This window comes from Notechis scutatus, chromosome 4, assembly GCF_049901735.1.
Source record: "Notechis scutatus isolate UNSWTSFEM ecotype Mainland chromosome 4, rNotScu1.2, whole genome shotgun sequence".
Taxonomy (NCBI): Eukaryota; Metazoa; Chordata; class Lepidosauria; order Squamata; family Elapidae; genus Notechis; species Notechis scutatus.
In genome coordinates this window covers 112,327,211-112,351,525 of record NC_142012.1, presented here as the reverse complement: position 1 = coordinate 112,351,525, position 24,315 = coordinate 112,327,211, and the positions used below count along the sequence as shown (strand labels likewise).

Genomic DNA, 24,315 nt, shown 5'->3' with positions numbered 1-24,315 from the left:
GGTTCAGGAGAAAAGCCTTTTCCTACTGTAGCTCCTGCCATCTGGAATATATCCCGCTTGAGATAAGGTTGGCCTCCACACTCTTGGTCTTCTGGAGGTCCTTCAAAATTTGGTTCCTCCTGCCGGTTCTGGAGCCCCAATAGAGGCATTCTAGACCGGGAGTGACTGATGGGTAGAGAGAAAGTCACCACCCCTGTATTACCCATCCTTCTGGTTTGGTTTGGTTTTAGTTTCCTATTTAATCCTTCTAATTTTAATCATTTTGTGCTACATTTTTTACTTTTTTATTATATTGTAAATATCACTGTAAGAACGAGATGGGTGGCATAAAAATTTAAATAAATATGTTACGCTAGAAATACAGTATATCAGGAAAGGCTTCATAAAAGGGCAGAGGGAAGCCTTAACAGTGTGATGCACATACAAACCAGCAAAGACTTGGATTGCACTGTTGTGACCACCATTTTATTCTTTTGACCATCCTCTGTGGTCCAAAAATTTAGTATCCATCCTAATGTTGCAAAGATGTTAAACTTACGCCTTAGACATTTAAAATTGGAGCTATTAAACATAGTAGGCATACTAGAAGAAGTAAATCAAAATAATTCAGAATTCAAAATCAATCAAAAAGCAAATACTTTTTTGCAATGTTTCAATAGCTGGTCACTGAGTGGTAATGTTGTCAAATATCTATATAGTATTACCTGTGGGACAGTGATTGAAGTTTTGGTTCTATGAACACTCAGTCTTGGAGTAAACTAAATCATTAAACAGAGTAGAATTTACTCAAGTAAATAAATGTACGATTCAGAGAGTACAAACCAGAAGTCCTCTATTGATTAGCTGTTCTGTGAATTCAGTTGGTAGTCTTAGGCAAGTCTCTGTCTATTTAACTGAGCCACTGTCTTAAAGGTAAATGCTCTACAGTTTGTTGGTTTACTGAAATAGTGTATGTCAGTGTATGTCAGCAAGTCTGGCTGGGGAATTCTGGGAGTTGAAGTCCACCCATCATAAAGTTGCCATGTTTTAGAAGTACAGGTGTATGTGGAACCTGTTGAGAACTTGATGTCACTGTGTTCCTATGAAACATCACGGTGGAGGAATGACAATACTGCTACCCTTCAAAATGACCTCAACTATGTGTCAGAATGGTCAAACAAATGGCAACTTCAAATCTCAATAAACAAATGCTCTGTCTTACATATTGGCAAAAAAAAATCAGAAAATAAAGTACAAGCTGAATAGTCAAGACCTTGTTGATGACCTCAACTATGTCAAGCACCTTGGAGTACTCATCTCTAATGATCTAAGTGCTAGAGCCCACTGTAACTACATAGCCAAAAAGGCATTAAGAGTTACATATCTGATATTAATACAGTTGAGAAAGTCCAGAAATATTTCATGAGAAGAGTTCTCCACTCCTCTACTCGTACCTTATGCCACCAGACTTGAAATATTAGACCTATACAACCTAGAACTCTATGCCGCCGGTCCGATCTAAGTATAGTACATAAAATTATCTACTGCAATGTTCTACCTGTCAATGAAGACTTCAGCTTCAACCACAACAATACAAGACACACAATAGATACAAACTCAAGGTAAACTGCACCAAACTTGATTGCAGGAAATACAATTTCAGCAACAGAGTGGTCAGTGTCTGGAATACTCTACCTGACTCTGTAGTTTCTTCCCCAAACCCCAAAAACTTTAACCTTAGACTGTCTACTATTGACCTCACCCCTTTCCTAAGAGGTCTGTACAGGGAGTGCATAAGCGCACCATAAGCGCACTGTCCCTGTCCTATTGTTTCTTTTTTAAAAATTCATATCCATTTCATGTATTCATAGCCATGTTTATACTTATACCTGTTCTAATACTTGCTTGACAAATAAATAAATAATAATAAATAATAATCAAATTGCAGTGGAAAACTAAAACTCTGGTCCCAGTCACTGACTCAGACTGGATCCTGGAAAAAGAACAATATTTACTGCAGTTAGGTAAAGAACATTTTAGCAGGTTCTTCCTCCCGCACCCCCATTTTTTTAATGAAATACTTCTGCTTTGGGAGGAATTGGGGAAGATGACTATTGCAGAATGTTTCTATTTTGGTTGTTCCGAGATAGCTTTTATTTCTTCATAAAACCTCTAGATATTGAGTGATAAGCCACATGAAACAACCTTTTGAAGCCAGCTTATATAACATAAACCCTTGTGGGTTATTATTTATTTTTAATCATCTGGAAGAAAAGACAATAAGGCAGAGTTACATTACATGTCATGGAATTCCCCAGTCAAAATGGGTTGGATAAATTTTGATGGGTGTCTGCCATATTCTACTTTTAAGACTACAAAATATCTGAGCAAAGTTTGTTATCAAGTTTGTGAATTTATTCCTTTATAGACTTAGACCTAGAATAACTTTATTGTCATTTTGAATGTACACTAATTGACATACATTAAAATGAAAATTTCATTGCATACAGCTCACAAAGGGTCTTTGCCTCCAATATACACCACTAAACAGTATAGATTCTGGAATTAATTAGTCCCACTTTAGGTATGAAAGTGACTTTCTCTCTCAGCCCACTCACCTCACAGGGTTGTTGTTGTGGATAAAATAGAAGGAGGAAGAAATAGTAGGAGTATCTGCCAGCTTGGGTTATTTATAAAAATAACAAAGGAGGAATTAAAACATCCAAAATAAATAATAATTAAGCAAGTCTTAGATGAAACTATTCATTTTTTCTAAAGTAATATATTTTTTCAAGTGATGAATAAATAGAAAATGTGAAAAAAGGAATCATACTGTTGTGGTTCGCTGGCGGCCTATGGGGATGGCAGCAAAATCAGACAGTGGGGAAGAACAGGGAGCAGTCCACGGAGTCTAGGGAGAACTCAAACGAGGGTCCTGCATCCGATACAAAGATGGGGCCAGGACCATCTGGGAGTTATGTGGTGACTCTGGAGCATCCTGAATCTGGCAGTAGTGAGGCAGAGGAACAAGGGGAGCCTGTTCCCAGTGTGCATATGCACAGAGCTGCCAGAAGGCAAGAGCAGCTAAGACAAAACGGGTGACTCGGGAGTAAGGCTTGGAAGTAATTGCCCTCCCATAAGGTATAAAGGAAGTGCAAAGGTAGGAAAACCTTTGCAGGAAGCAACGTCATTTGTTCTGATTGGTTTGGACTCTGAAAGCTCCGTGGTTAATTTGTTCCGTTTTGGTTTTGAAAGACTAATTGGACTTTAGTCGTTGGCAGCACTTCAAATCAGATGAGACGTTCCTGGGAGCATTTATAACCAGTTGAAACTCATTCTGGGCTGTGAATGATGATAATTCACAGCCATTGAACTAAAATAAAAGGAGCTTGGATTTTATGTGTGTTTGTTAGTGTCTCAGAAAGCCTTGGTCAGAACACATACTGAGCCATAATGGTTAGGACCAGAATTGTGTTGAATTAAGTCATAAAAATTTGTTGAGGACTGTTGTTCTGTTTCTATGTATAGAAATGCCTAGAAGCTAAAGTAGAAATATTTCCCCTTTATATTAAAAATATTTTGTATATCAGTAGGACTTTGGCTTTCTTGCCATGTGCTATTTTCTCTTTGCAGCAGTCATGAATTATGTCGGTTGAAGATATTCTTAGATTTTCTAAGCTTTTTAAAAATAGCTCTTTTATGCGCATGATTCTTAATCTCTGAAATGGGTTCCAAAGGGTGATAATGGTGGGAAGATGAAAAAAGCATCATTAAGATGCTATAAACATTCTTGTCTATTGGTGCTTTGAAGAGGAACATGACTTGTGGCCTGATAAAATCTAAATGGATAAGAAATTTTATGAAAGAACGCTGCAAGTCTCTTTGTACTGACTTTATGGGTATTTAATTGCTTCATCCGATTGCATTTAATAGGAATGGAAGGTTTGTAGTCATGTCTATTTTAACAGTCAGTGTATTTCTTATCTAAAGCATGCTTATCTTGCAGTATGAAAATTTATTTCATAGTGGCTATTTAATAAGGAAAATGTAACTGTACTGCTGATTTCTAAAATATTCTGAGATAATATTATAAGAATGGCTGGTTCATCATAGGTCCGTTTTTGAGGAGATGTAAAAAGAAAAGCGCACCTCTGGGGAATATAGAAACGGTTTTACTCAAGAACATTTTCATGGTCTGAAATGAAGGAGATATGATATTCTAAGGACATTGTGCGGATCATCAACTGTTCAGGTGGTCATGACTCATGAGAGTTTTCTTTGGCAAAATCAGGAATCTAATTCTCCTGATGTTCTGACCAAGGCTTCCTGAGACAGTAACGATCACACGCTGTTCCCAACAATGTTTTTTTTATTTCAATGGCTGTAAATTATATACATTCACAGCCCATAAGTCCCAAACAGTTTATGAATAGTCCAACAGACGTCTGCCACAGTCTTTCGGGATAAGGCTGATAAGCACCCACCTTTATCTCCCTTGAAATGCTGCCAACGACTAAATTGCCAATTAGCTGTACAAAATGGAGCACAAAATCAACACGGATCAGAATGAACAAAGTTGCCTCCTGCAAAGGCTCATATCCCTTTACTCCTCCTTTATGTCTTATGGGAGGGGCCAATCATCACCAAGCCTTACTCCCGAGTCACCCCTTTTGTCTGAACTGTTCTTTCCTTCTGACAGCTCTGCACAAGTGCGCACTGGGAACAGGCTCCTCCTGTTCCTCTGCCTCACTGATGTCAGATTCTGGAGGCTTCGGAGTCAGCACATAACTCTCAGATGGCCCTGGCCCCATTTCTGTGTTGGTTGCAGATTCTTCGTCCAAGCCCTCCCTAGATTCCAGGTCCATGTTCCTCCCCAGTGTCTGAGTCTGCTGCCAGCTCCTCAAACCACCAGGGACCACAACACCTGAATGTTTTTCACATGAATGCATTTTTTAAATTGGTCAATGGAGGAGGAATAATTTCATTCTGATATTGACTTATTTCTGAAAGTGCTGCGCATTTTAAAGAATCTAAGTAAAGTATTTGAAAGAGTAGTGTGTGCATTAGTGCAGATGAAGTACCTTTCATCAAAACACTTTGAAGAGGCAGTTTCAGAAGGTTTGTCCCAGTTGCTTTGTCCTTCTTCCCATGTGATCTGATGACAGAAACAACTTCAGATTTGAACACAGAGTGTGTATTTCCTCTTTGAAAAAAGCAGTGAGGATCTTAAAACTTTGTTAATTATTTACATTAACTTCATGAACTGTGGAATACCCTAGATGTAGCCTATGAACAAAAAACCCCAACATATTTATAACTCTTTTTGAACATTATAAATCCTGAGATATTTGTTGCTTCCTAGATAGCAAGATCAGTAATGCCTGAAAGATGAAATAAATGTGTCTTTTGGGAGGATAGACAAAGAATGGCACGTTCACACAGGCATAATCACACAAATGTTCCAAATGCTACAAATTATTATATTTATTATATAAAAATTATATTTATTATATCAAACATATTATATTATATAAAATTATATATTTATTACATAAAAATGTTGCAAATGTTACAAATTATTAAAAATGTTACAAATTATTATATTTATTATTTAAAAATGTTACAAATGCTGCTAGTAAAACAATTAACCCTTTTCTTGCAGACTCTCAATATTACCTCATTACTTTAATCAAACACTGATTAATTCATTACCTCAAAACTTACAACTTTTCTACCTCATTACCTATATCAATGATTAGATAATCAATTTGTATAAAATAATTTATTAATGGTTTAATTGAGTTATTGTTTTAATTGATTAGTGTGATTAGAGTGTTTAGTGCAAATGGTGTGATTACTGATTAGTTTAAAAGATCAAGATTCATGTAATTTAATTGATTAGTAAAATTAGTGATTTAGTGAATTTAATTGAACAGTGTGATTAATGATTAGTGTAATTAATTGATTAGCAATTAGTGTAATTGATTAGGCTGATTGTTGCTTAGGAAAATTATTTGACTAGAGAGATTATTGCAATTGATTGATTGGTGTGATATTGGCTATATTGATTACCCAAAATTGTTTCATTAAGTAATTTAATCAACGTACCATCTTAACAAACCTACCATGCCAAGAAAAAAAATCCAATGCCAAACCACAACCTAAAGAGAAAGTAATCCCCACCAATGAACCACAAGACTCCTGAACATGCCTTAAATGCTATAAAACTCTAAAGGATAATGAAAATTCCATCAAATGTTCTCTATGTAACAAATACGCTCATCATGACTGCTTGGGATTACTTGAGTTTCCATACCTCTGCAAATCATGCAGACCCAAACTGGATCTGTTTGAAAGAGTTGATACCATAGAAACATGAATAACATCCCTTGACACCATAGTAGCATCCCTGGATGCTTTAAAAGGAAGATTATTCAACCTTGAAAAAAAAGACACAACGCAAAAACCTGAACACCCAATAGCTACAAACCACATATCTACCCAACAACCACAACCCAATCCACAACCCAATCCACAAAAAACATAAATCAGACAAATAATGATATCCCAATCCTCATTAGAGAAGCTGTTGAGCGTGAACAGAAACATCCAAACACCATCTTATTTGGTCTAGAGGACATCAATGACAATGATGACATCACAACTGTCTGAAACATCATCAGTGATTATCAAGCATCAACCATCTCCCCTGATGAAATACTTGACATTTCCCGCATTGGCCAAGAGCTCAAAAACAGAGACGGCTCTGTGGCCCCACGCTTCTGCAGGGTCATTTGCAAAAATGAATCAAGCAAACATAAATTCATTTATACTATAAATTCACTTGCCAAAAGCAACACCAACCATAAGAACCTCCGTTCTTGCCCTGACCTAACCATACAGCAACATGCTCGCTCCCATGTACTCCGCACAGAACTCAAAAACCGTCTAGACAATGGAGAGAAGGACCTGTACATTGACTACCATGCTGACTGTATCAAAAGTAAGTCAAACAACCTGCAACTCAGCTTTAACCTTCAACCACAATCCTACTTCAGCCAATCCACCATCACCCAAGACTAGGCACAGTATTTGTAAACATCAATGGATCATGCCCAGTATTTCCTAGCCGAACCACAGAAAATTACAATGATCTAACACATATCAATTTTACAGAAGACAATGTTGAAAAAGCACCACGCAATCTAAAACCATCTCTATCTATTGGACCAGACGGAATATGTGCCTACTTCTTAAAAAAGCTATCTAGACAACCAACCTGCTCTCTAATAAACAATTTGGTTTCAGAAAAAAACCATGCTGTAATCTGCAACTCTTACACTGCAAAAACATATGGAATACACAACTCGATCAGGGCAAAACAATAGACGCAATCTACATAGACTTCTGTAAAGCCTTTGATTCAGTAGTACATGACAAACTACTCCTAAAACTAAAATCTTATGGTATCTCTGGACAACTGCATAACCAGATAAAAGCATTCCTGTCAAACAGACAACAAATGGTCAAAATTTGGAGCGTCCTATCAAATTCTGTACCTGTCAACAGTGGTGTCCCCCAAGGCAGTGTTTTAGGACCAACTCTCTTCATACTCTACATAAATGACCTCTGTGATCATATTAAGAGCAACTGCGTTTTCTTCGCTGATGATGTAAAGCTGTTCAATACCACAGACAATACTGCTACCCTTCAAAAAAATCTTGACTATGTATCAGAATGGTCAAACAAATGGCAACTTCAAATCTCAACAAATAAATGCTCTGTCTTGCATGTTGGCAAAAAAAATCAGAAAATAAAATAAAAGCTGAATAGTCAAGACCTTGTTGATGATCCAAGCTCTGTAAAGGACCTTGGAATACTCATCTCTAATGATCTAAGTGCTAGAGCCCACTGTAACTACATAGCCAAAAAGGCATTAAGAGTTGTTAACCTAATCCTACGTCGCTTTTTCTCTGGTAATATCACATTACTAACTAGAGCATACAAAACATTTGCTAGACCAATACTCGAATACAGCTCATCAGTCTGGAACCCACATTACATATCTGATATTAGCACAGCTGAGAAAGTCCAGAAATATTTCACAAGAAGAGTTCTCCACTCCTCTACTCATTATAGAATACCTTATGCCACCAGACTTGAAATTCTAGACCTAGAAAACCTTGAATTACGCTGTCTTCGGTCTAATCTAAGTATGGTATATAAAATCATACATTGCAATGTCCTATCTGTCAATGAATACTTCAGCTTCAACTATAACAACACAAGAGCACACAATAGATACAAACTCAAGGTTAACCACACCAAACTTGATTGCAGGAAATACGACTTCAGCAACAGAGTGGTCAATGTCTGGAATACTCTACCTGACTCTGTGGTTTTTTTTCCCCAAACCCCAAAACTTTAACCTTAGACTGTCTACTATTGACCTCACCCCTTTCCTAAGAGGTCTGTAGAGGGCGTGCATAAGCACACCAACATGCCTACCATCCCTGTCCTATTTTTTCTTTTATTTTTCTTGTATGTACCCATTTCATGTATTCATAACTATGTATATACTTATACCTATTATCTTGTAAGCGATTGACAAATCAAATAAATAAATTTGCATACCTGAATCAGACATCCTGATGCTAATATTTCATTGTGGCATTTGTGAGGAGGTTGCATCATAGTCATCAATTTGATATCATGGTGGTTTGATTTGGATACCACTGTGAAGTCCTGAACATCTGGAGGACACCAAGTTGAAGGATGGACCTGTAGATCAATAATTTTTGGGAAGGAATGTAGAAAAGGAATGTGTGTATCCAGAGTGGGAGGGAGAACAAATATTTTTAAAACAATTTTCTCCATATTTTCAAATCTTCAATTTTCTGAATATTTTCCTCTTAAACATGTCCTAAATTCAAATCAGCCATTGGTAAATTTAATAACAAATGTTACCATGTTTCTTAAATTATGACAATAAAGAAAAATGTAGTCTTTGACCTAATGGTAATTAATGGCTGCCATATGCTTTTTTTATAAAGTATGATATCTTTTATAATGTCCTTGGTTAGACATTACTAGTCAATTAGCACGGGTAGCTCTGAAAACCAAAGATTATATATTCTTTATCACAATAGCACCAAAAATAAAGATGAAAAAATTTCAGTACAAAAAAAAAGAAATAAATTATTTGAAATATAGTAATGTAAAAAAGACTTTCAAGACTTCTACTATTTATTTTAACATATACTTTTAAAAAATGACTTTGGACAGCTTTCAAAAGAAGATGCCTTCAAATAATGAACTGACCTTGTTAAAATAGGTCTGTAGCATCCTTCACAGCTGGGAAAATCTCTACCCACAAAAGCACTACATTGCTGAAAGTGCTGGTTTGCCATTTAAAACAACTCATTATCAAATATGATTTATTATATTATGTCATACCACATTGAATGTATATTTTTGCAGAGCCAAAGTTCATTGTCTGTCATTAATAAAAAGTAGTTGGCTTGGCATTTATCTGGGAGACTCTAACCTTTGAGAATTCTTTTCATACATCCATGAAATTATAACCAAGTTTAGACTGAAAATAGCAAAATTATATCATGTTAACTAATTTAAATATTAACATATAAATACACACTTGATTGAACATATGCAGATAGGATATGGTAAATTGTGGTTTCCCTTTAATATGGATCCTGCCTAGTTTGAGAGGTCCCACTAGGGTCTTCCTTTCTAGCTTTTTTTCTGTCCAGCCAAGTTTGTTCCAAAATTTCAGCAGACAGTTGACCTTTAAGGCTGAAGAGTATTTTGTCTCATCAGGTAGAGATTTTCATAGTGCAAGCTACCTGATCCTTCTTGCATAAAGATGCCATGGATTTAAATTCAAAACAGTTGAAAAGTATATTTATTGTCATTATGATCCTTCCTCATATATACCTCCATGCATCATGAGGACCAAAGAAACATAGGAACTTGTAAAAGGTTTTATACTGCTAATGCAGATCTGTTCCTTTATCATTGGTTTATGTGAGGGGGCCAATGTTTGTGCTATGTGGTTTGTATTTACAACCATGGGAAAAGTATAGGAATATTTATATACAATATATGAATACATGAACATTCATCTTTATGCATGTATAAAATACGAAGCAAAATTTATCATTTTTTTTTCTAGGCAGAATATGAACTACTTCCAGATGAAAAATTGGGAGAGAAAGGCAAAGAAATTGTGATGAAATACCTCATCCCAGGGGTAAGGAACACTTGAAATCTTTTATGTTGCTGTTATGCCTAGTGAACAATTTCTCAATAGTATTAAGCTCTGCAACAAATGTTTTAAAAATTATACGTGGGACTATCCTGGAATGATTTTGCCTGCTTGGACATTTCTATGGATTATCAATAGATTCTGTACCAGTAAGTCATTTTAGCCTGATGTTATCTTTGTATACACAGAGGGTAGATTATCTATTTTGGGTATATAATCAGTCCTCCATCTCTTTGCATATAATTATTCAATGACTATGTTTTGCCAAAAAGTTCCATTATTTTTCTATGATCTATAGTAGAGCTATGATGGAACTTTTGTTCCATAAAAGTTTGCATGAAGCATGCATTTAACTTTACAAGACGTTCTCAGTATCTCCAGCAATTGCCAAGTCAATAAAAGCTTGTGTATATGTGCAGAATCTGACAGGTACGCTTTTTCTAAATTTTAACATATAACAGAGCTAAAAGAAATGAGAAGTAGACATAAAGTATTTCTTCAAAGCAATTTTCAACAAACAGAATCACACATCACTTCTGCTGTATAGAGCTGCTTGTTAGGACAAGTTGAAGTCAGTTCCTACAGACTTAAACAATAATGTATGTTGTTGAAGCCCAGGTATTTCACAGTGATAAAATTGATCTGAACATCATAATAAGAATCAAAAGACCTTGGGATATTCATAACAAATTTAATTTAACTGCAATCCCATTATAGATATATTTTCATGTGCAAAACCAGGCTGAACTCTATGTCAGTGGTTCTCTCCATTTTCACAGAAGAAAATTTAATAATTCCTATAGAGTAAGTTCCAGTTTCTTTCCAGCCCCGTCTCCGTGAAATTAACTGCTGTCAATAAGCCAACCATTTTGTCTAGGAATATGTAATCTAATTAGCATGGTGGAGTTACATTTCTGAACAATAATTAGGTTACTAATGAAATTGTGGTCTTCCAATGTAGACTGTAGAATTTAGATTTTTTTTTCATCCCTTTTAGTAATTTGATCTAGTGGCACAACTGTCCTTTTCCCTGTACTCTCTACTATTCAGCTATGCACATTGTAAGGGTCAGGTGCATTCATCATTCCTATGCAAGTTTTTATCCAGTAAAGGGGGCGTGCATAAGCGCACCATCGTGCCTACTGTCCCTGTCCCTATTGTTTCTCTTATTCTTTTATTTTTCTTATATGTACCCATTTCATGTATTCACAACTATGTATACACTTATACTTATTATCTTGTAAACAATTGGCAAATCAAATAAATAAATAAATAAATAAAATAAATAAACACAGCCTGGGAAACAGTCAGTGAAATGAGAAAGGAATGGAATATTTAAGTCTCCTTCTTAAAGGAGATATTTCCTACTTTTTAAATGTTAACTTACAAATGAAGATGATATTTCTAACCACAAAAAGCTTTATCTGATCTTCCTGGGGAAAGTTTCCTATTAAAATGCACACTTCTCATTTCATAGCCACATATGAGTTCTAGCAGTTACTTTTCTTCAAGACTGAAGCAATGGTTTTGCCACCATCATCCTTTTCAGCTCAGATGTTCCCTTTCATCTTATATGAGGGGGTCATTATACTTAAGCTGGGTTCCAATAATTAAGAGACATTTGAGCCCTTGCCAACTTGGCTTAGATCTTGCTACTTGTAAGAAAGTATATGTGTGAATCTGTATCCATTAGGTGGCAATCTCGGCAGAACACAGATTCTTATGAGTTAGTTTGATGTTAGCAAATGGACTGAGACACTTTACTCTGTTATTTTCATTTGCTTGTTGCCTCAGTGTCAGAAGCAGTGGACCAAGGAAGTGCTAAGCCTTAAATAACTGAAATCCCTAGGCTTTCTTGACTACGACTGGGGTCTATGAGCATTGTTTAGATTCCTTTTCAGGAAAAACATGCCTGGCCCATGAAACAACATTATATCTCTTTTAAGAACATATTATTCAGAGCCATGGTGGCACAGTGGTTAGAATGCAGTAATGTAGGCTAACTCTCTGCTCATTCCAGGAGTTCAATTCTAAGAGGCTGAGGGTTAACTCAGCCTTTCATCCTTCTGAGGTTGGTAAAATGAGAACTCAGATTTTTTTATGGGGGGGGGCAATATGCTGATTCTGTAAACCGCTTAGAGAGGGCTGGAAAGCACTGTGGAGCGATATGTAAGTTCTATTGCTATTCTAAATGTTGCTATTATTCATCCATTAGGAGAACCAGAAATGAGAACCTATTCCTTTTTTAAATTAGACTGTATTTTACTTTGAGAACCTGAAAGCTAACACAGGGAGCAGACTAATTAGTGCAGAAAGACCATTTATCTTTTTCTCTTAGAGCTTAAGTTAGCATGCATTTAGTATCGCTGTCCAGGAGGACTGATTTCTTTTAAATTTTGAGAATAAGTATTTGAAAACTTTCGTTTACTAAAAATCCAGATGAATTACCTAGGGTTTTGTCTCCTGTCCATATATAATGTAATGTAGTCAGCTTGGCCCAATATGTCATGAAAAGAGCAACTTTTCCCAGCCTCAGTTCTCAGGCTGAAGCCAGGCTTCAGGGACCAATTCCCAGCTGAGCAAAGAAAAGTGATATTCCCTGTATTTTGCAAGAGATGCTGAGAGTATATCTCACTCTTCTCTGTAACAGAGATGCAATATTTCTGAACAACTCTTTAAATATATCAAAGGATTTTTCATTTATACTGTAAATATTTTTTTTAAAAGAAGAAAACTGTTGCATTCAAAATTCATTGCAAATATCTGGTTCAAATCTTTTGTCTCATATGTTAATAACATCGGTGTAGTCAGTTAAGCAATAAGCAAGCTGTCTCATGTAGCAGTAGTATTTTTGGAGAGAAAGTTTACTTCTCAACAAAAAATTCACACAACACTCAGCTGTCTTATGCCTATACAGGCACGTACCCAAAATTGACATGAAGCATAGAAATGGTTTCTGCACTAAAATGACTGTATGACCCAAATTTCACATCTTCTGGAAAATTGTATCCAAGACCTTAGAAAAATGAAGTGACAGTTCCCAGATATGTTTGAAAACTCATGTCTATTTTAAACCCAAGTAACATTTTAAAAAGTACAAAAATAAATTCAATACATTTGTAAATAAATACAAGCCTCTTTTATTCCATGGTCTGATTGAATTGTTCTGCTGCAATTTAAAAAAAAAGAGTTTCAAATTATCCTGATTCCAATGACATATTTATGAATGAGAAATACTGCCTGAACCAGTTTTCTCACTAATACCATTCCCTGTTGCTGTAGCTGAAGGTCTTAGTGCATAGGAAAGGAAACAGTACATAGAATAAAACACACAGAATTGTGGCGCTTCGAGTAAGCAAGAACCTTGATAATACAACATTCATGAACACTGAGTGGCTATAGTGAAAGTAGGGTATTGGCAAGAAGAGTATTTCTCAAAAGAAGACTCTTGAAGTCAGCTAATACAGAAGGAGCACCTGGATGGAAAGCAAATATTGGCAGCCAAGAATTGTATTCTTATGTTTACCATGTTTAGAATAATTAAAGGAATCCAGACTTTCCATTAAACCCAAATTTATTTTGGTAGTAATCTTGCAGGATGTGATAAGAACTGAGGAAGGCTAAAACATGTTCATACATAGAAGCAATTACTCAGATTTATTAGCAGTGTATTCACCAGGAATCTTTTTTTTAAAAAAGTGAACTATATTTTTTCATGTTTACCAGACGTAGAACCCTAAATGATATTAAATTTGGCTTCATGAAATAATTAACTTTGATCTAAAGCCATTCCATCCTAGAGGAGTGCAGGTGGAAACTTTTCTTTCAAAATGAAAATAAATGATCCTGTCCAGCATGAATGAGAAGCAATCAAAAGACCAAGTTTAGTCATTTAAAGGCAGAATTGTCCTTGTGGATGTTCCCATATAAAAGAAAATACATCCAGTTCAGAAACTGATTTAACTCATAAGCAATCAGAAGTTTTTGTACTATGACTTATGGCAATTGTAAGAAGTCAAGTTATTCCAGTACATCTTTTGCCCACCACTGCTACTCCAAGACAGGTGATAATATACTCAGATAAGTCAATTTTCTATATGATTTCTAGAGAAGCTATTTTTGTACAAATAGCAGATTTTGAGAAGTTTTCTCTATAGGAATTTTAAAATAATTTTAATTTACAATACATTGAAAGAGAACAGAAAATGAAATTCCTATATTGAGCCTGTTTAGATATAAACATTTATCTGAAAGAGAATAGTTTTCAGAATTATCTTTGTTTTCATAAAATCAAGACAGTGATGAACCCAGATTAATTTACCTGTTGTCTCAGGAGGTGAAATTATAAATTGCAATAGCTTTTGCTTATACACAGTTTTGTGAAATAGATAGATGGAAATGATAGATGTTTTCATATAGAATATGTCAGGAGCATCCTCACTTTTATCTCTGCTGATCTTTTCACCAAATATTCTTTTGGATTTGACTTCTATTGTTAAATGAAATCTTAACCACAAAGGAATGTCTCTGTAAGTCACATATTCTGTATGTTTCCTTTACTTGTTTCTTAAATCAAAACCACCATCTCTTTTCTATCAAATCCGAGCTCATGATCTTCTCTCCTGCCATCATTATTTGTGTTCCTTTCTAAACTGATTTACAAAATAGATTAGAAATGTGAGTTAAAATGCTCTCTGTACCATTCTGTACAGATTCTGAAGTCTAAGTAGAACATTAATATAGGTTCTTAACTACCATTAAAGTTCTTTTCAGTTATTGAAGAACAATAACTGCATCAGTTTTATGATCTGAATTCCTATTTGCTATCTTCTCCTGAGGAAAAAACCTAACCCTGGAAATTTTGGCAGGTGAACAGGAGAAGGATATCATTTTAATATTGCCAGAAGTAGGAAGAGGGAAGAACAACAAATTGTCCCCTTTGCTTTTTAAAACAAGCAATGAAAGAAGGAACTCGCACTCTTACAAAAGAGAACACTGCTGAAGTTTATATGAACACATTCTTTTTTTCTTGGATTGTTAAAACATTGAAAAAATGAATTTGTTACCTAGCAAATTCTAATGAATATGACTTCCCAGAAATATGAGCTGGTATATCAGAAATAATACTGTAATTAGGATTGAGCAAAGTGAGGGAAATACAGCAATGCTATACTATTGAAAAGAGTGATCCTAGGTCCTAGAGGCACATACTGAATTCTGAAGGCTAGCTGGTAGTTCTAACGTACTGTGACACAGTGTGCGTAGTTTCCAGATCTGTTCCTGTGTCTAGGCGGTAGTCCATACTATATGAGTTAAGGAGAGCCTGGCATTTCAGTTGCTTTTCTTAATCATTAATAAAAATTAAGTGATGCCATGCAAAAGAGGCAGTTCTGGCTGACAGAAAATGTGTTAGCTTTAATTGGGCCTAAGCCCTAAACAGGGGCCTAAGTACCACTTATTAATTATATAGAAACATTTCTATAAAAGTTGTAACAATAAAGACATCTTTGAACTTGGAAGAAAAGTTCTTGAATCACATCTGAGCCGGATCACAAATAAACACCAGGTAGCTGTTTGAAAAGGAAGGTAGTTTTATTCAACAGTACATGGTGTATTTGAAGGTAGGCTATAAAGTTAGAACACTAAGAGTGGTAATACTTATAGTAATAAAGATTGTGAGGCATATCAGATGTGTAAATTGAGGTGTTCCTGTCCTGGGACTTGTGAAGTCTCAAAAGGAAGTTGCGCTGTGGGATATGTTGATCTTTTCCTGTGTGTGGAATTTTATGAGGGGTCAGGCATGGGATGCACTATTGTGATGAAAGATTTTCCCCTTATATTGAAGGGATATTTGTTTACTGGTGCCAGCTGACTGAAATGCTTAAGTACCAACTGTAGCCCAAGCGTAAAATATGGGTGGTCAAAGTTTAAGCCGTTTCTTTGTATCTTTGTTTTGTACTTTCTTTGTGTCTTTATTTGAGGTTGCCCATAGATTGGATGTTAGAGTATCCTATCCATGCCTTACTAATATAGGGAATGCTTACATCTGTAATTTTTCTTCTTTCCATTGTTCAGCTGCTCAGAATGCATGCTGGGTTAGGAGTCTCCCATTATACTGTAGTTAGGGAGACCTAACAAACCATAAGATACCTACCTTGCTACTAGAAAGGTAGTTCTGAATGGCAAAGGAACAACTCAAGATGATGTATATTGATAACCTGTTTTTCCAAGAATTATTTCTCCTGAAATGCTTGCTTCTTCACACATACTCTACAAGTGGCCAAATATTAAACCGTCTTATTCTTCATATAAAATATAGACTGCTGTGAACAAAATAGTCCTGTATTCTTAATTGGAGGTAAAAATATAAAAAAATGTTCTACTTCAAGGCAATCCCAATGAATTTTAGCTAGATTGGATTAGTCATACTTTATAATTAAGACCTTAGTGCCTGAGCTAAGATTTTATATTTATAATTATATTGTATAGTTATATTTCTATATTAAATATTTTATATTTGTTTTCTATATAGAAATATTTTATATTTCTATATAGTTCCTTGGGCAGCTGTTCTTATGATTTAGAGAAACTGCTATGAAAGGGGAAAGGGGGAAAACTCTAATCAGCCATAGGGTGGGAGATATTTCTTTCTAATTTCTATCCAAACCCTTCAACTTAATGTGTGTTTCAACTCTTCTACCAGCAGAATCTTCCAAAAATCTTCAATATTATCCAAGACATTTCAAGTTAAAAACAGAGCGCACATCTTTATTATATGGATTGCACTTAGCATTAAACAATAAACATACTGATGTAGAACCAAATGTATACATGTACAAGAATAACTTCAAATTCTCTTCACCTCCCGCCCAAAATTCTTAAGAGTCTTTCTTGGACAATGTACTTTCTTTCTGTATGTGTGTCATCTAATAGCCAGGGAGATTCTTTTTTTTTTTTTTTAACAAATGCATTTCAAACTCCAAAATTATTCACACAATTCAACAATCTTACTTGTCTTGCAAAAATGTTAAGGAATAGCCTCCTCTTACCTCTTCTTTCCTCATTTCCTTTTGCACATCTTCCTCACTGGCCCTAATCCAAATACAAATGGACTCCTAAGCAGTTCTTCCAGTCACGATTTGTTCACTCAGCAGTGAGATGCTGATTACACCTTGTTCTTTTGGCCTCAGTTATTTCTTCAGCTGATCCTTTGGGTCGATTTTCTTTATGAGTGGGACTTGTCTCTGATCCACCTCCATTGACCCCAAATTGCACACACAGGTCTACTTTTTCCCTTTGCCTCTTGCTTATCGTAATCTTTCCAGCCTGAACTGAGGAGGAAGGTTGTCTTTTATTTCTCCTTGATTTTTATAGGCTGCCTGACTCATTAAGCAACTTTCTTTCAAACATGAAAGTTTTGCTTCTTACTACTATTCATGTGCTGTATTAAATTACCTATCTCCTGTCACTTATGACTGTAACCTTGTTGCTTGTATCCTTACAATTATTTTTGTTTTATTTAGTTTCCTAGTATGATTTGATTGCTTATCTCCCTCAGTAAGTAGGGCACTTCCTTCCTTTCAACAATCCTATTCAAGTTTCCAATTGCCCATGATTGTTAGCAGTTGGAGTCCCATTCCTGTTAGCCAGTAGATCACCTATGTTTTATAGCTGCCCAACCCTTAAGGAATGAGATAGGATAGGATATATGGCCTTAGTGTATTCAGTTGAATAAGTGAGAAGCTTCAGACTGAACAAAAAATGGCCCTTTTCTTTTTTCTTCCTGACTTCCTCTCCTTCACATGATCTGGAAGTTTTGTAGTTCAGTTAAGCAAAAGTATTGCTATCCTTCAGAATATCCAGTTCTACGCAGAAGTTGGAGAGAATATGAAGCTAGTACTGTGAGCAGTTTGAACTCTTTTGTATATTTAGCTAAATTCCTGAAGCTGGATAGATATTCAGGAAGGAGAGAGGGGGAGAGAGAGAGAGAAAGGAGAGAGAGAGAGAGAGAGAGAGAGAGAGAGAGAGAGATACTCTGTGATTTTGTCCCTTATATAACCCCTGATTCCCACTACTGTTCTATTTTTAGCAAAGATTGCATTAGCAGGGCTAATTATTTGCATTGATTTACTATAAACAGACTGTAATTATTAAACATTTTTCCTATAAGTGGGACTTAGCTGCTCAAGAATTTTTAAAAAATGAAGAGACTGCCTTAATTAAGTTTCTATTTCTTTCGAATCAGTAGCTTTCTCACGGTCTTCTCTATCTCTGCTTTCAAGCCTTTACTCAGCCGTTTATAAGCCAAGTGCAAGTTTAACTTTTTTTTCTTTCTGCTTGTGTATTAAGGAGACAATTTTTAAACAGACTAAAATAAACAATTTTGACTATTTCTCTTCTCATGTATTATTGGCAGTTGATGATAGCATATGCCATATTCCGCACATCATTTTTTAAAATAAAATAAACAATATTTCAAAGATAGGGTAGTATGAACAACTTTTTACAGAATAATATTTGTGGCATAGTACCACATATATAATCTATTTATTAAATGTAATTTTTGTCAGAGATCCAAAGAATCTGTAAAGCACAGTATTAAGTTATGTCGTTGAGGAGGGCAAGCTTGTTTCAATCAGTATTCACATACAGCTTCTGAACTCATTCGGGGAAAATCTGAGACCAACACATAAATGGTATGTTTTAGTAGTACATAACTGTATTGTTTCTACAAAAAAGCTTTGATTAAAAACTGATTGACTTTTTCCATTATAGTACAGTTCATAATTTTCACCATTTTTCAAACTCTCAGTTTGTTCCCCCTTTTTCCCCAAGTTTGTGGGAAAACAACATCATTGTTCATCTTATGTGTTGCATATTTATCCCTTCAAATTACAGCACAAATTAATGATGCATTCTCAATATTTTGGAACTTCTGCCAAAAGTACTACGAATATCTTGGTTTTACATGCTTCTGCCCAGAAATTAATACCAAACAAAAAGATTGACATAGTCTCTTAGGCTCCTCACTTTCAGACAAAGTGAAATTGAAGAGATTTTCTTCCTTTGCTCCAGGCAGAAATATTCTTTGTTTTAGATACAACAAGGCTGTTCAGCAAATGGTAAACAATGCAATTATTATGGAAATGATAGATGTTTCAGTGGAGAGTGTTGAGCCTGGATTCCCCAATGGGTGTTAAGGAAAACAAACTAAACAGAACGTGCAGCGAAGTCAGATAGGAAGACAGGTAAATGTGTGAGATAAGTTTTCTAGTTAACACGCAGTAAAAATACAGATACGCTTGTGCTATCAAAAATATAGTTTATTCCATTTAAGAATTATAGCATAGTCAAAATAAACGGTCCATTAGTCATATATCATTTCAGTCAAGTCTTGTCGGGGATACTCTATTTGCAAAGTCCGTGTTGAATAGCCAATGTCAGTACACTTACAATAAATCAGTCCAATCTTTATCTTCTCTCCGTTGAGAAAAATCAACACTCCTTTTTCTCTCCCCATTTCAGCAAGAACGCAGTCATCAATCCATCCAGTAATTAGGGATCAGTAAGCCAGAGAGAGCGAGCTGCAATTGCCTCGCTTCTTATATAGTGCTTTTACAACCACACCCTTAATTACATTCTTGCTGTTAAAGTTACACACACTTTAACTAACAAACCATGATACCATATTTATTATTTTTACCCAAAACAGTTAGGGTAAACAATATTATCCCTAACATTCTCCCCTTTTGGGTAATAATAATAATATTACAATAATATAACCATTTACACCTTTAAATCATAATTGTTACAACTCTCTTTAAATTTTACAACACCTTGAGCTTTTGTAAACTGGTCTGCAATGTTTTCTTCCGTCATGCAGTACTCAAGTTTAATTAGACCATTTTTAACAGATTCTCTAACATTTAAATATCTTAAATCAGTATGCTTTGATCTAGTCTTTACAGTAATATTAGTAGCTAATTGTATAGCTGCCTGGTTGTCCTCGTATACAATAATAGAATCTTTAACAGTTATACCCATGTCTAATAATAACTGTTTGTACAGAATTAAGTCAGTACATAGTAATGACAGACATGAAAATTCTGCTTCCATCGTTGACAAGCTAATATGCTGTTGCCTGATTGACCTCCACCCTATTAAAGTCTTACCAAATAATATAGCCATCCCAGATGTTGATTTTCTAGTATTTATGTCAGTTGCAAAACTTGCATCTGCATAGGCACTAAGATTCAAATCACCTTTTGGCTCTAGATACAATGCATGATGCATTGTTCCTTTAAGATATCTTAAAATTCTCTTTAGTGCTTGCCAATGACATTGATGTGGATCATGATTATATCGTGCCAGCTGATTAATACTATAAGCTATATCTGGCCTTGACCAATTGCTTATATATGATAAGCTACCAATCAAAGATTGATATATGGTCTTATCAAATTTGGGACTTTGAGCATCAATTTTGCAAATTTCCTGACTCATTGGAGTCTTTGCAGGCTTACAAAGTTCCATTTTATACAATTTAATTAATTGGCAAATTTTATCCTCTTGAGATATCCTAAATCCTTTTGTGGTTTTGGTAATTGTCAATCCTAGATACTTTTTAATTTCACCTAAATGCTTTAATTTTATCCTTTTGGCTAATAATGAAATAATCTCAGTAGCTTCATTATTGGTCTTAGTAATCAAAGCAATATCATCTGTAAATAATAACAATAATGACACCGTTCCATTATTTTCTCTTTTAAACATACATGGATCTGCTAAACCAGATTTAAACCCTATATTGTTTAATTCTTTCACAATATATTGGTTCCATTCATAGCCAGATTGTTTCAATCCATATAAACGCTTCTTGAGTTTCCAACAATCATTGCTATTTACTTTATTATCATTTATACCAACTGGTTTATTCAAATATATTGTATGCTGCAATGGTGCATGCAGATATGCAGTTTCTACGTCTAAATGGTTAACAATATAATTATTCTTAGCTGCCCATACTAAAGCTGCTCTTAAAGTTGTAGCCTTAAGATTTGGTGCAAATACCTCATCATAATCAAATACATTTTGGTTAAATCCTTGTGCTACTAACCTAGCCTTATAAGTTCCTTTCCCATTATTTCCAGTCTTTACTTTAAATATCCATTTGCACCCAATGGATTTTTCTCCTGGAGGTAATTTGGTTTCTTCATAAACCTTCATTTCCTTTAATGAATTTAACTCTTTTTCCATTGCCTTTTGCCAATTCTCCTGATCCTTAGCAGGATACATCTTAAGTTCATCTATGCTAGAAGGAACTTTATTTACTTGGCAAACAATACTTGCCTGATATCTATCAGGTGGTCTGGTTATACGCGTTGTGCGTCTAGGTATAACTGGACTTACGGGTGGACTTTCCTTTATTTCCTGTTCTTGACTATCTATCTCTTCTTGATCAATTATTTCCTCTTGATCTGATTCTATTTGCTCTTGATGGACTTCTTTAATTGGACTTTTCTTATAAATAGTCTTTTCTTTCTGCCTCTTGTAGTGTTCTATAATTACATCATTATCTGAATCTTGCTCTAATCTATTCCATCCTATATGTTCTAGGAATTGTGCACTAGCACTGCAGTATACTCTAGATGTACCTGGTTCCCAGAATCTATAAGATCTATGGTTTGCTTGATATCCAACAAAAATTAATCTTTTAGCTCTACGTTGTCCTTTGTGCCTGAGTTGTGTAGGGATATGCACCCATGCTGTTGCACCAAATGTGTGAATTTAACTCAAATCAGGTTTCCTACCATGCCACAGAGTGAATGGTAATTCACCTGTTGTTGAATTAACAACATTGTTTAATATGTGATTACCACACATTATAGCTTCTCCCCACAAATTGTCAGGTAATCCAGAATCAGATAACACTGTCCTTCCCATTGATTGCAGTGTTTGTCCTCGTCTCTCTATAAAGGCATTATGTTGAGGCCTATATGGTGCAGACTTTTTATGTTGAATACCTGCCATTCTAAGTCTACTCTGGAATTTATTATTTGTAAATTCCGTACCATTATCTGTTATAAGAGTTACTAATTTCTTTTTAGTTTTCCTCTCTGCAAATTTTAACCAATTAAAGAAATTTGTATACGTTTCAGTTTTTCTCTTCATTAAAAACCAGAAACCATACCTAGAATAGTGGTCCATTATGCTTAATATGTATCTAGCACCATCTACACTTGGCTTTTTAGGACCTATTATATCGGCAAATACTACGTCTAAAGGCTCTTTGGTAGTAAATCCATCAACTCTATTTGCCGGTATAACTTTGCTTTTGTTTTGATTACAAGCAGAACATTGCAAATACTTATTACAAGGTTTCAAACTTATTCCTTTAGATAGCTGAACAGTTCTCTTAATCATTTTAAAATTTAAATGACCTAACCGTCGGTGTAACAAGTGAATACATTCATCATGAGGTTTCTTATTATCATAAACCGTGTTAGCCACCTCTAAACCATTATCATTTAACACATATAAGTCACCTCTTAAAGATGCAGTAATTTTCTTACCTTCTTTTTCAATTAAACAAGTATCTCCCCTAAAGGTAACTATGTATCCTAATTTAACCAACATTCTAACTGAAAGCAAATTAAATTTAAGTTGAGGTACATATAACATTTTTATGTTCTCCTTTATACTAGAACAATGAGCAATACCTTCACCTTTTGCCTTCATTTTCCATCCGTTTGCTAATGAGATATGTTGTGAACTCATGGACATTTTTACAATTTTTTTGTTATCATTTGTTATACAGTGGGACGCACCACTGTCAACCACCCATAAATTATTTTTTACAACTCCATTGCTATACATTGCTAACTCATAATTCTTATTTCTTCTTTGATGGCTTACAGCATTCTGGCTTGCATTCTGGCACTTTGGTTTCTTACAAAATCTTGCCAAATGTCCTCTCCCTCCACAATTAAAACACTTTTTAATTGCGTATGCAGTAGGAGATTCATTATTTTCCTTTTGAGGTTGCTCCCTCCTTAACTGATTTCTTTCAAGTCTTCTTCTGGCCTCTTCAATCAATCTGCCAGTGATATCAGTTAAAGTTAGACTTTCTTTAGGCAATATTTCAAGGGAAGTTACGTGGTCATCAAAACTTTCGTCTAATGAAGATAGAATTATGTAGACCTGCTGTAGTTCAGAGAAAATTAACTCCTTCTCATGAAGTTCTTGAAAAATGCTTTTCATAGTATTCAAATGACTCAGCATATCACCATTCTTTTGGAGATACGTACAGAAAAGCTTCCGTGTTAGATTTATGTGAGCACCAACGTTATCTCGGACATAAATCCTCCTCAGTTTTTGCCAACACCCAACTGCAGTTTGCTCTCCGCGTATATGAACAAGTTGCTGATCAGATAGTGTTAGTCCTATGATGCAAAGAGCTTGTTCATTTTTCTGTTTAAAGTCTTCTATCTTTTGACTATCTTCCTCATCTTCAGAATCCCATTCTTCTACGTTAGGTGGGTTTTCAATTATGTTCCACAGACCTTCTCTTCGTAGAAGTAGACTACATTTCATAGACCATGAAACATAGTTTGTTCCATCCAGCTTGGATATAAGGGACAAACTCTGTAGACTGACGTGCCATGTTTCACTATATGGATATAAAACTATAATTGATAAAACACAGCTGTCTGTTTACTGTAATGTGTAACAACACAAAATCTCACTTTTTACATAAACCTGTTTTTATCCTAGTTAAACTGACTTTGCAGTCTCTCTGGGCCCATAACCAGTGTTGAGCCTGGATTCCCCAACGGGTGTTAAGGAAAACAAACTAAACAGAACGTGCAGCGAAGTCAGATAGGAAGACAGGTAAATGTGTGAGATAAGTTTTCTAGTTAACACGCAGTAAAAATACAGATACGCTTGTGCTATCAAAAATATAGTTTATTCCATTTAAGAATTATAGCATAGTCAAAATAAACGGTCCATTAGTCATATATCATTTCAGTCAAGTCTTGTCGGGGATACTC

At 35.2% G+C, this 24,315-nt stretch overlaps 1 protein-coding gene across 2 annotated transcripts in view; it reads left to right on the top strand.

The window, feature by feature from the left end:
- The window catches only part of GRK5 (G protein-coupled receptor kinase 5), a 163,590-nt gene that overhangs the window by 92,751 nt on the left and 46,524 nt on the right, over window positions 1-24,315 (top strand). For both annotated transcript variants that reach the window (XM_026669832.2, XM_087964447.1), the window contains one exon: window positions 10,172-10,249. In XM_026669832.2, coding sequence (XP_026525617.1) covers window positions 10,172-10,249 — 78 coding nt within the window. The remainder of the gene's footprint in view (window positions 1-10,171; window positions 10,250-24,315) is intronic.